The sequence below is a fragment of the Neltuma alba genome, unplaced genomic scaffold (assembly GCF_004799145.2).
Source record: "Neltuma alba isolate B1F8T4 unplaced genomic scaffold, ASM479914v2 tig00013131_pilon, whole genome shotgun sequence".
NCBI lineage: Eukaryota > Viridiplantae > Streptophyta > Magnoliopsida > Fabales > Fabaceae > Neltuma > Neltuma alba.
The window spans coordinates 153,745-165,554 of record NW_021637449.1 but is presented as its reverse complement, the minus strand read 5'-3'; the positions used below and the strand labels follow the sequence as shown (position 1 = coordinate 165,554).

General features: G+C 35.3%; 1 protein-coding gene across 1 annotated transcript; it reads left to right on the top strand.

The window, feature by feature from the left end:
• Positions 1-310: 310 nt before the first annotated feature.
• LOC114734719 (uncharacterized) lies at positions 311-3,949 on the top strand. Its single transcript, XM_028922359.1, has 6 exons — positions 311-912; positions 1,857-1,968; positions 2,068-2,239; positions 2,328-2,512; positions 2,620-2,750; positions 3,532-3,949. Exons 1-5 carry the CDS (start codon positions 446-448, stop codon positions 2,743-2,745), a joined length of 1,062 nt encoding a protein of 353 aa, XP_028778192.1. The 5' UTR covers positions 311-445; the 3' UTR covers positions 2,746-2,750; positions 3,532-3,949.
• Positions 3,950-11,810: the final 7,861 nt, after the last annotated feature.

Here is an 11,810-nt window from a genome sequence, read left to right as displayed (position 1 = left end):
AATATTTCGAAGAGTATGATATACAATTTTCCGGGCGACCCACGTCCACCATACTAGACGCTACTATGCTTTCAAGTTTCAGGAAATTGCAAGTAATTTTTATATAACGGTTCTTTACGGTTCTTTTGTCATTTCGATAACCACCGTAAAAGACGACCAGCGACGAGGACGAAAGACAGGAGGTGAGGCCCGGCAGGACCTCTTGAAATTACGCTTCTACCCTTCAATTGGATAAAGTCTGAGGCCCTTGTCTTCATTCAAAATACAAGGACAGCTTCGTGATTTCGGCGTCCATAAAAAGAGAGAGAAAGACAGAGACCAAGAGAGAGACAGAGAGAAGATTAGACACAGGGAGAGAGAGAAGAAGAGAGAGGAAGTGCGAAGAGGATAGTGCCGTTTGATTCCGTTATTTCAGTTACTCCTATATGAATGTGAAGCAGCAACAATGGTGTCGGACCAGGAAATAGCGAAGGAGGTGGAATCTCTGATCCGTAACTCCGACCCGAACTCCTTCACAACTCTAAACGGCGTCGTTCAGCAGCTCGAGGCCAGGCTAGGGTTAGACCTCTCTCACAAGGCCGGTTTTATCAGAGACCAGATCGACCTTCTTCTTCGTCCTTCAAACCCTCAACCTCAAGCATTTCCTCCACCAGCTTCCTCGCAACCAAAAGACGCTTTTGCCCTCCTGCATCAGCCACAATTCCCACCCACCCACCGCCATCACTTTCCTTCCCATTTTACCCTCCATCCTCATCATCAGGCCAATGAGATCAGCTTCCGGCAGCCGCAGCCAACTCCCGCCACCGCACAGCCTCCGCAGATGCATTCCCTGCCGCCGCAAGCGCAGGTGGTTAAAGGCGAGACCTATGTTCAAAATGCCGCTGCATCCGCCAATCAACTACCCAGGGAAAGGTAAGTCTTTTAAGGGATGCATCAAATTAGGGATTAAAGTTCAATCTTGCTGTGATTCAAAATCCAAATGGTAGATGGATTTTGGAAAATTTGTTCCTAGGTCTTGTTTGGCTTCGATTTAGGTCAAATGTTTGTGTCGAGACTGTGAAAATGGAATTTCATCCGTTTCTCGAAATCGCTTATGAACTCCTTTTTCAACAAGTACTGCATTATCTTCTGGAAATTTCTAGTTCTTCTGTTGAAATTTTGTCGCTTCAGTTTCTTATGGTAAAATAGTTATAAATTTGCAGCATTTTTTTTTTTGCCCTTGGAAGTTCCCACTCCTCCCCCTTTTTAGTTTTTCTAATTTTTGGAGTGTTTGACAACTCTCAGAAGTGTTTTTCAGAATTACTTTTCCGCAAAACGAGGCAAACTCTTCCACTAAAAATACTTCTGAAATTATAGTTTAGTTTCTATCCAAACACCCTTTTTGTTTGCTAGCCTGTTGCCGTTTGAGCCATTGCTGTATTCGTATTACTTTATTCACATTCGTTGACCAAACAATGATTTATGTAATAATTTTTTTTCTCAGTGTTCTTTGGCATCTTTATCTAATGTTTAGCGTTTCATGATAATAACATAAGTATTATTAATTATTATTCTTATGCATGCTGTTATCTGACTTTTGCACTCACAAGCCTTAGACAGGAAACAAGTAGCTCTTCAATATGCAGTGAGTCTCACTCAAGGGACTCTGAATATAGGGGGCTGCTACCAAATTCTCCTATAAAAACATGCGTCTGAGAAAAGTTTATGCAAGATTACTATGTTGTACTGAGCTCTAAAAAGATTCTCTTATCATAATTTTATTTGAGAATTTGATAGGAAAGACATGGAAATTGTATATAGAATTTTTTAGCACATATGGCCAGCTGAGTTTGGTTCCTCTATGATTAATGTTTCAGTGCTCCAACCGGAGGTAAAAAAAGAGGTGGTGCTGGTGGTCTGAACAAAGTTTGTGGTGTTTCACCTGAGCTTCAGGCAATAGTAGGGGAACCGGCATTGCCAAGAACTGAGGTTGTGGATATCCAAGCTAACCAATATCATTTGCTCTTTCCTTAGCAAGTCATTATTTCAGTAATTTTTTTTAAAAATAATTTGGAATGTAAAATGCAGATTGTGAAGCAACTGTGGGCTTACATAAGGAAAAACAACCTCCAGGATCCTAGTAACAAACGAAAGATTATTTGTGATGATGCTCTGCGTGTGGTTTTTGAGACAGACTGTACTGACATGTTCAAGATGAATAAGCTGCTGGCTAAACACATTATTCCACTTGCTCCCACAAGTAAGTACCACAGAAATAGAAAAATAATGAATTAATATCTTGCCTGTGATATTCTTTTGTATTGAAATTTTTACTCTTGTTGCTGTAGAGGAGTCACAAGCTAAACGATTGAAGGTGGATGTTGAATCCACAACTGAAAATGCTGATCCTGGTTCAACTACTGTCGTTATATCTGAAGCTCTCGCCAACTTTCTGGGCACTGGGGAGAAGGAGATGAAACAATCTGAGCCCATAAGACTTGTATGGGAGTACATTAAGGTGAATCATTTGGAGGTCAGTATTATGCTCTGTAACATTTGTTTCAAAAATAGTTTCAAACCTGTTTAATATCTTTTCTTTTTAGCAATTTTCCCCCCCTTAATTTTCCTTATTATTTGTAGGATCCTTTAAATTCAATGGTGATACTATGTGATGCAAAGCTTCAGGAGCTGCTTGGATGTGAGAGTATTTCAGCTTTGGGAATGCAAGAGATGTTAGCACGCAATCACTTTTTTAAGCGATCTTGATTCCTGTAAGTGTTGAAAGGGTCATAATAGTTATAAGGTTAATTTTTCTCCCGTTGTTTTTCATTTATATATTGTCTTCTGTTTCTGTTATTCTTACCAAATATTTTAGCACCTTCCTAAGCAGTTCTGTAGCTTAAACTTCTGCCTCTATATGTCTCCCTGCCTCATTCTGCAGCTATATTCTCTCATTCAGAATAAAATGTGAAGTTATTGGAATTATTCAGCAGATGTTTGTTTGTTTGTATGTTAAATTTATGCAAATGCTTCGTAAATTTTGTTGACATGGACAACTAAGTGCTATCTGAGTACTCTATATACACGAGATTTATGCCGACAAAAAGTGTAAAGTTATTTATGAGGTGAAATGAAGGCACATATGGCATTGAGATGCAATTTATGTTTAGGGACTCAGGTGAGGCGAGCATGTGTCATGCCCATCCAAATTTCTAAGTGCCAAGATGATAAGATTGTCCAGAATTTAACAGATTCGAATCTTTTAGAGGTTTAGAGGGATGAACCTAGAGAGAGATAGGAAGAGAGAAACCGGTCCCACCTCTTTTTACCTCTCTTAAAATACTTCAAACGGTCCTCATTCAGATTCAGTGGACTCAGATCTTCTGAAGCACTTTAAATGAATGAAATTAAAGAGAGATGGGAAGAGAAAATTGAGTCCCACCTCTTTGGTGTGATTCCTCGTAAAGCAGGGCTCACTTGTTGAGGCTTTTGTTTTGGTCCTACAGATGAGATTCGACTAACAATCCCTTCTTTATGTTTGTTCTGTTGCAGGGGCATGGAGATATCGATGTCAGATTACTATTGTTAGATCAGATAGCTAGGAACTTTTCTGCTGGTTCATGTAACTTCTGACAGTTCTATCTTCTGTGCATTGACATGGTTGGTTAGAATCAGAATGTGTTGTCTGACAGTACTGGGTTGATTATTTAGAATGATAACATAGCTCTGAGGCTAGGGAAAGGAGTATCTTGTACTTGTTCCATTGGCCTGGTTTAGGTTTTCTGTGTTTTTTAAATTACTACTTAGTTCTCAATGTCTAACCTCTCACCTAACTGAAGGAAACTGAGCTTGAAATGGATGACTTGTATTTTTTGTACATTGAGAAGCTTCTTCTTTGTCCGTCAGATACAATGAAATGTACTTTGCTGCTTAATTATATTAGGAAAAATCTTTTGACTTTTTAGGTGTCGCCCATTTGTCTATCATGGTCACCTATCTCTCTTGTTATTTAAAGTCGCCATGAACTCAGTTTGTTTGTATAATACACAAAAGTCTATTTCTTGATTTGGAAATATATTTAGTAGTTTGAATTAGGAACGTTTATATGGTCCCACATGCTTTGACTGTTGGAGATTTTTATATTGGTCCAGAACTTTAAATTAGCAATGAAAAATGATACTTTAAAGACCCAGCTGTAATTTTTAACTTTTTATTTCTTATTTCTTTTTAAATTAAGGCCAAGGGAATAGCTTAATAGAATTTTCTTTTTTGAACTATAGAAATAAATTATAACTAAATACTTCTTGAAGTTATAACTTGAGTTTCTCAAAACTATAACCTAGAGATATTTTTATTTCTAAAATCTCAGTCATCATTAATTCAAGTTATGAAACGTCAATTTGGTATAAAACTACAAGAAATAAGGAGAATGAAGAGTAGAAAAGAAAGCGAGATAGAGAAGACAATGGCTTTTTCTCATTCACTTTGATTCAAGGTACAAATGTCTCATGTATGCCCTCTATTTATAGGCCTCCAAGCATTGAAGTCCTATACTAAGGTTACAAAGGAATAAAGAACATCATAATAGCATTAATAATGAGAAACTCTTCTCAAGTCATTCATTAAGGAGGTTATGTAGTTTATGACACTTGAAGGTAAGGAATCCTATAAGAATTTAAGGTTAGGGGTTATGGACATCCACTCATGCAATATTCATAATACAATTATAATTCTTCCAAATTGTAAGTCTACGAATCAATCTATTTAGATGGTTTTAATTTATTTATTTGATTATTTATTATTTTTTAATTATTTATCTCAGTAACATTATATGGAGCTAAGGAATCTGGGTTGACGACAGTCACAACACAAAATGAGATGTAAAGCTGAAAATGAAACGAACGAGAGTAATACTCACTTTAAATGTAAAAACAAGTCAAATAATTTGTTTTGAATATAAATATAAGACTTCCAAGGAAAATTTCATCAAGAGCAATTATTAAAAGAGTATTTTAAGAAAATTAACATATATTTATTATAAATAACCATTTTTGCATTTAAAATTGGAGGGAATATTCAATATAAAACATAATTCTTCTTATCCCAAATGTAAGAGTTGGTAGAAAAATTTATTTTAGTCCAAAATGTAAGACTCAATATACCTTTTCTTTAAAATTTATGATTTCTTCTTAAATTATCCTTATTAATTACACATATTAAAAGGATTTTTATTAAAAGAAAAATTTTCAATGCAAGTAATTAAAAATGATAATTTAGAAACATTAATACTTTTTCAGTTCTAAATACAGGACCTATTTTGTAGTGTAATTTATATTATAAAATGGGTCCTATATTTAGGACCGGAGAAGTATATTTTTTTATAAATAATTAATTTAACTAATTTTTTAGTTTCTATAAATTAGTTATCTACTTCCTATATTTATATCATTTATGAAACTTAAACAAAGCAGCTTATTTTAAACAACGGAAGAGCACTAATTTTGTTGTAGGGCTTAAAGGGGGGTTAACCTCGGACACTTTGTAATGTAATGAACATATCTTCTCCAACATCATCATTGAGAGTGTATCACTTTTTGTATAAAAAAACATATCTGGAATGAATAAAAGAAAGTGGAAAATGCAAAAGGGTGTGCTTTCTTTCATGATTTGAGCCAAATAACTTCGAGAAAATCGCAAAAAATACTCTTGAATGTATAAAATAGCAAAATGGGTTATTGAATTAACATAATTGTTTCAGGAGATCGGGTCTTAAATTGAAAATATGAAATAAAGCCTAAAAGGCTAAAATGTCCCTCAGTTATTGAGAAATATTACTGAAGGCAGAGAGAAAAAAATTCATGTGAAGCACTTGGAAAAGGAAAGGTCGACATATTTTGCGGCTTCTGATTGTGGAAATAAGTGAATAATGTTTGTAACCATACTCTTCTTTTATTCTTTCCTCTAAGACTGAGTAATGTGATTTTCTTCTTCATTTTGGTGAGTTACATTGTGGTTTCTTGGGTTATACGTTGGGAAGGAGTGAGAGGTAAAGTTGATGATGGAAGATATTAGTTGGAAGAGGTGGTGGTTAGTTTGAGGGAGGATATTTTTGTTTTTGTAGTCTAATTCCTGACCTCTAATTTACATGGTGTTGGTTGTGATAGACAAGGATTAGGAATGTTAGGAATAGTGGAGTATGGGAGGGAAAATAGAACCTGGAGCAATGAATGATATAGAAATGTGAGTGGCTATGTTTTTGCAATTGAAAGTTGCTAGTTTGCAATGGATTGTTGCTAAGTACCATAGAAATGTTATTATGCTGATAATGTTGTAGTTGAAAGTTGTTAGTTGTTAATGAATTATTGCTAATTTAGTTACTAGGCTTGTAATTTTTATATCTAGCCTTGTTATTTTTTCAACTAAACTTGTAGTTTACATATTCAAACTTGTTATTTTATTTACTATACTTGCAAATCCTATATCCAAACTTGTTCTTCCACTAATCTAACTTGCATTTTTCATATCCAAACTTATTATTTCATTTATTAGACTTGTAATTTTCATATTCACCAATCAAACTGGCAATTTCGATACCCAAGCTTGTTATTTCAATAATCAAACTTGTTATTTGAATATATGCATTCTAACTTATTATTATATTGGCAGCATTAAAAATTTCTTCACAATAAACGAATAAATCTTTGATGACTTTTCATAATGAATATAGAATGCTTCAGTATGTTGATCGATCATCTGATCGATCAAGCGTTTATCGATAAGCTGTTGGATAATTTGTCTGTGCAAACAAGTAATATAACTTATACTTTGATTGTTAAGTTGTTCGATAATGCGTTAATCGATCAATTGATCGATCATTGTTAACTCAGATATCATAGAAGCTCACTATCAATTATCGATCACTTGATCGATAATGAAGAATAATCAAACATGAGACAGATAAAGTGAACCAAATCTGAGATACATTTATCGATCACATGATCGATCGATAAATCAATTATCGATAAAGAGTCAGATGAATGGTAATGCAATTCACTCTTTCTGTACTTTGATTCTGTCATCGTTTATCGATCACATTATCGATTAGCCATTTATCGATAATATTATCGAACATTGTTCCCTAACACTCTCAATGCAGGCACTTATCAAAGCAGCTGATTGATCACCTGATCGATCACCAAATTATCGATCACATGATCGATAATCAGCATCTCTTTTGTTCAAATATGGTTCTTCGATATTCAAATTATCAATAAAATTATCGATCATTACACTTATTTGTATAGGTTATTTTCACATAATGTGATCGATAATCTGTTCCTCTTCCTTGCAGGATTAAGTCTCTGTCTTCTAGTTTATCGATCACTTGATCGAACATTCAATGATCGATCACCTATTCGATTAAGCCACTTAGTCTTTGCTTTTCATTGAATATACTTTCATGTGGTGTTTATCGATAACCTTATCCATTATTCATTTATCGATAATGTGTTTGATCATCAATGACTTAAGCTCCATTTCTATAACACTTGGATTATCGATAACCTGATCGATCAACAAGTATTCAATTAACTGATCGATCAAGGAACATTTTCTGTTTAAACTTCAATTAGCTATGTTGGTTCTTAAATTCAATTATCTATTTCCTTTTAAACTTTACTCAGTATTCTTGATCATCTTAATTATCTTTCTAAGTGATTCAAAATCAAGAGTAAATCTGATCTTCCTCTTCTTTACACATCAGTATAGGTGTCACAGTTGCATCTTATCGATCACCTGATCGATAAAGCATTGATCCATCACTTGATCGATAATCCTCATTTACTGGTTCAAAAGATTTCACTTAGAATAATTGATAACCTGATCGATCAACCAGTAATCAATCAGCACTTCGATCAAACATGTTCAGATTATTAGTCTGCATATTTAACAAACGTTTGATTCCACCAGTAAACTATGAATGATCATATTATCACCTGTCTAGTTTTGCTTTAAAGCTTACTATGCAAAGATTAACTTATTAAGTAAAAGTTTTATCACAGATTACGAAGGAAAATCCCAACGGCTCTTCAACGGTTGTTTATGTAGCTTGCAGCCTACTTTGTCAGAAGCATTAATGGCGGAAACTGTTGCAACTGGGAAAACACGCAACCAGATTCACAACGGCCAGAGGTTCTTCCGTCTAATGGTTACTTAATGATCTCAACTATAAAAGGCATGAAGAAGCATTAATGAACATGAATTGAATATGCGAGCTACAATCTATGATCATTTACTATTGCATTTAATACTCTGTTCTTTCATAATACCGAGCGTCAGTGTTTATCATTTATTCACTCTGTAAGAGAGTTTATCTACCCTTTATTAATCACACCTGTGTGATACTCAAGAGTGTGGACTCTTGAGTGGGTTTGTAACCTTACGGGAAGTAAAGGGGAGTGATTGAGTGTTTCAATTACTGTATTGAGGCGCCAAGAGCCCGATCAATCTTGGAAGATAGTAAAATACTCAGAGGTGTTTTGAAGACTGGACGTAGGTCAAGTGGTTAAGACCGAACCAGTATAAATCCTGTGTCTCCCCTTCTACGATGAAATCTTCCTAATCTCTCACTCTTTGTTTTTGATAGTATTTAGTTTTAATTCCGTAAATTTTTATAACTCACCCAATTCAACCCCCCTCTTGGGTGAGACTGCTACTAACATACTCCAAATCTTCAGGAGAACATGAAAGGCATTTGAAGATCATCTTGAATACCCTGAAGGATAAGCAACTGTATGCCAAGCTCAGTAAGAATGCCAAGCTCAGTAAGTGTGAGTTCTGGCCATGTGATATCTAAGAAAGGTGTATCAGTCGATCCTAGCAAGGTAGGAGCTGTTCTGAGCTGGGAACAACCAAAGTTAGTGTCTAAGATTAGAAGTTTCCTTGGACTGGCAAGGTATTACAGAAGATTTATTAAGGATTTTTCTCGAATTGCCCTTCCGCTGACCAAGCTCACTAGAAAAAATCAATCCTTCTTATGGGATAAAAAATGTGAAGCCAGTTTTTAGGAGTTAAAGAAGAGGCTCACTTCTACTCCTATGTTAATTATTCCTGATCCTACCTAGATCTATGTAGTTTATACAGATGCCAATAAGCAAGGATTGGGATGTGTGCTTATGCAGCAAGGACGAGTAGTAGCTTATGCTTCATGATAGTTGAAATCCTATTAGGAGAATTACCCGACACATGATCTTGAGTTGGCAGCAATAGTTTATGCCCTTAAGATATGGAGACACTATCTTTATAGTGCAACGATAGAATTATATTGTGACCACAAGAGCCTTAAGTATCTGCAAGACCAGAAAGAGTTGAATATGAGGCAACATAGATGGATGGAACTGCTGAAAGATTATGATTTCTAGATTAGGTACCATCCTGGTAAAGCAAATGTAGTAGTAGATGCATTAAGTCGTAATGCTGTGCAGATAGCATCCTTAATGATCAGAGAGCAGAAACTGCTAGAAGACTTCAGAGATTGGAGTTCTTTAGATTAGATGGAGGTAGCCAATAATAGAAGCGGCAAGATACAGTTTATAGCTTTACTCTACGATCAAATTAGGGAAGCTCAACAGCAAGATCGGTTGGTAGAAATATTCAAAGCCAAGTTTAGAGGAAGAACATATGTCCCTTAAGCAACCAATCTGGGAAAAAGAATTCTAGACAAAGCACATAAGAGCAGGTATACTCTTCATCTAGGAATGACCAAGATGTACCACGATATGAAAGAAGTTTTCTGGTGGCCTGGAATAAAGAAAGACATTACAGAATATGTGTCAAAATGTCTTACCTGCCAGAAGGTAAAAATAGGACATCAGAAGCCTGCTGGATAGCTACAGCCCTTAGATATTCCAGAATGGAAATGAGATAGCATATCCATGGACTTCATTATAGGGCTACCACTTACGTTCTTGAAGAATGATGCCATATGGGTGATAGTTGATAGACTCACAAAATCAACTCATTTCCTTATAATAAATGTCAAAGATCCTCCTCAAAAGTTGGCGAAGCTGTACATTAAAGTAGTAGTAAGATTACATGGTGTCCCTAGTAGCATCATATCTGACAAAGACCCAAGATTCACCTCAAAGTTTTAGAGATCTCTGCAGAAAGAAATGGAAACTACTCTTAGATTTAGTATAGCATGCCACCCGCAGATAGATGGCCAGACAGAATGAACCATCCAAACTTTGGAGGATATGCTGCGAGCATGTGTGCTAGATTTCTGAGGAAACTAGGATGTGTATCTTCCATTAGCAGAATTTGCTTATAATAACAGTTACCATTCTAGTATTCAAATGGCCCCATACGAAGCCCTATATGGCAGAAAGTGCATATCTCCCTTATGCTGGACAGAACTCAGCTAGAGAAGGATGTATGGTCCCGATTTGGTGGAACAGACCTCGAAACAAATTGAGATTATTAGGAAAAGACTCTTAACGACTCAGAGTAGACAAAAAAGTTATGCAGACATCAGAAGAAGGCCATTAGAGTTTGAGACTGGAGATCATGTATTTCTCAAAGTGTCTCCAACCACAGGAGTAGGTCGGTCCATTAAAACAAAGAAGCTGAATCCAAAGTATATCGTACCATTCCAAATCCTCTCGAAAGTCGGTCCAGTAGCTATAAACTGGCCCTTTCCTCAAACTTGAGTAAGATACACGATGTTTTTCATGTTTTCCAATTGAAAAAGTACCATCCAAACCCAGCGCATATTGTGCAATATGATGATATTACACTTCAATACAACCTGTTTTTTTAAAGTGGGACCAGATTGAATTATTGATGAGAAGGTCAATAGCTAAGGAATAAGCAGATCCCATGAGTTAAGGTTGTTTGGACTATCCACAGAGGAAGCAACTTGGGAAACAGAAGAAGAGATGAAAGAAAAGTATCCAGAACTTTTCGACTAAGGTACGTTTTAAAATTTTAAGGACGAAATTTATTTAGGAGGAAAGAATTATCACATCCAATATTTATGACTAAGGTATACTTAATCTAAAGATGGTTAAGGGCCAGAATGTTAGTGTTAATGTAGATTGCACAACTTTTGATGTGAAATCAGGATAGGGACCAAAGTGGAATATTCAATATTTTGAGTAAGTCAGGATAAATTAGAGAAATACGACAGAAAGCTCTGAAAATTCCTGGAAAACCCCAAAAATTAGAGAAAATTCTCTAGAACAGGAGGATGGTCCCAGAAGTCAAAAAATATGAAGGAAATTAATTAATATTAATTTTCTAGTAATTTTCGCAATATTTGACTAATTAAGGAAAATTAGTCAAATTTAATTATTTCATGTACTTCAAGGCCTCAGAAAATTTGGAAAAAAATATGGATAAAATACCTTAGAGTTTTAGAACAGTTTAGAGGTGATTTTATTCCCAAATTACCCCCAGATTAGCTTTAAAAATATTTCAAGCTTATTTAAGCCAATTAGGGCTTTTACCTAGAAAATTCAAAAAGAAATATCTAGAGGGGGAGTTAAATTCCAGAAACATTCATGGAATTTCCTTAGAATTAAAGAAAGATTTTAAAGTTGATAGAGGAATTTTTTGAGTCATGGAACTCTAGAAAGCATTTCCAGAAGGACAAGTAATACTTTAGCCACTATTTTTGACTAGGATTTCTATTCTTTTGAAAAATCATTATGAGGAGTGATGACTCAAAAGTAAAAGGTGGTGACTCAAAAGTAAATGGTAAAAGATGAGGATAGATGGTCAAAAATATCTAGGACAACTATGGTGCCACCGGTACAAAAGCCACTTAAGCCGGC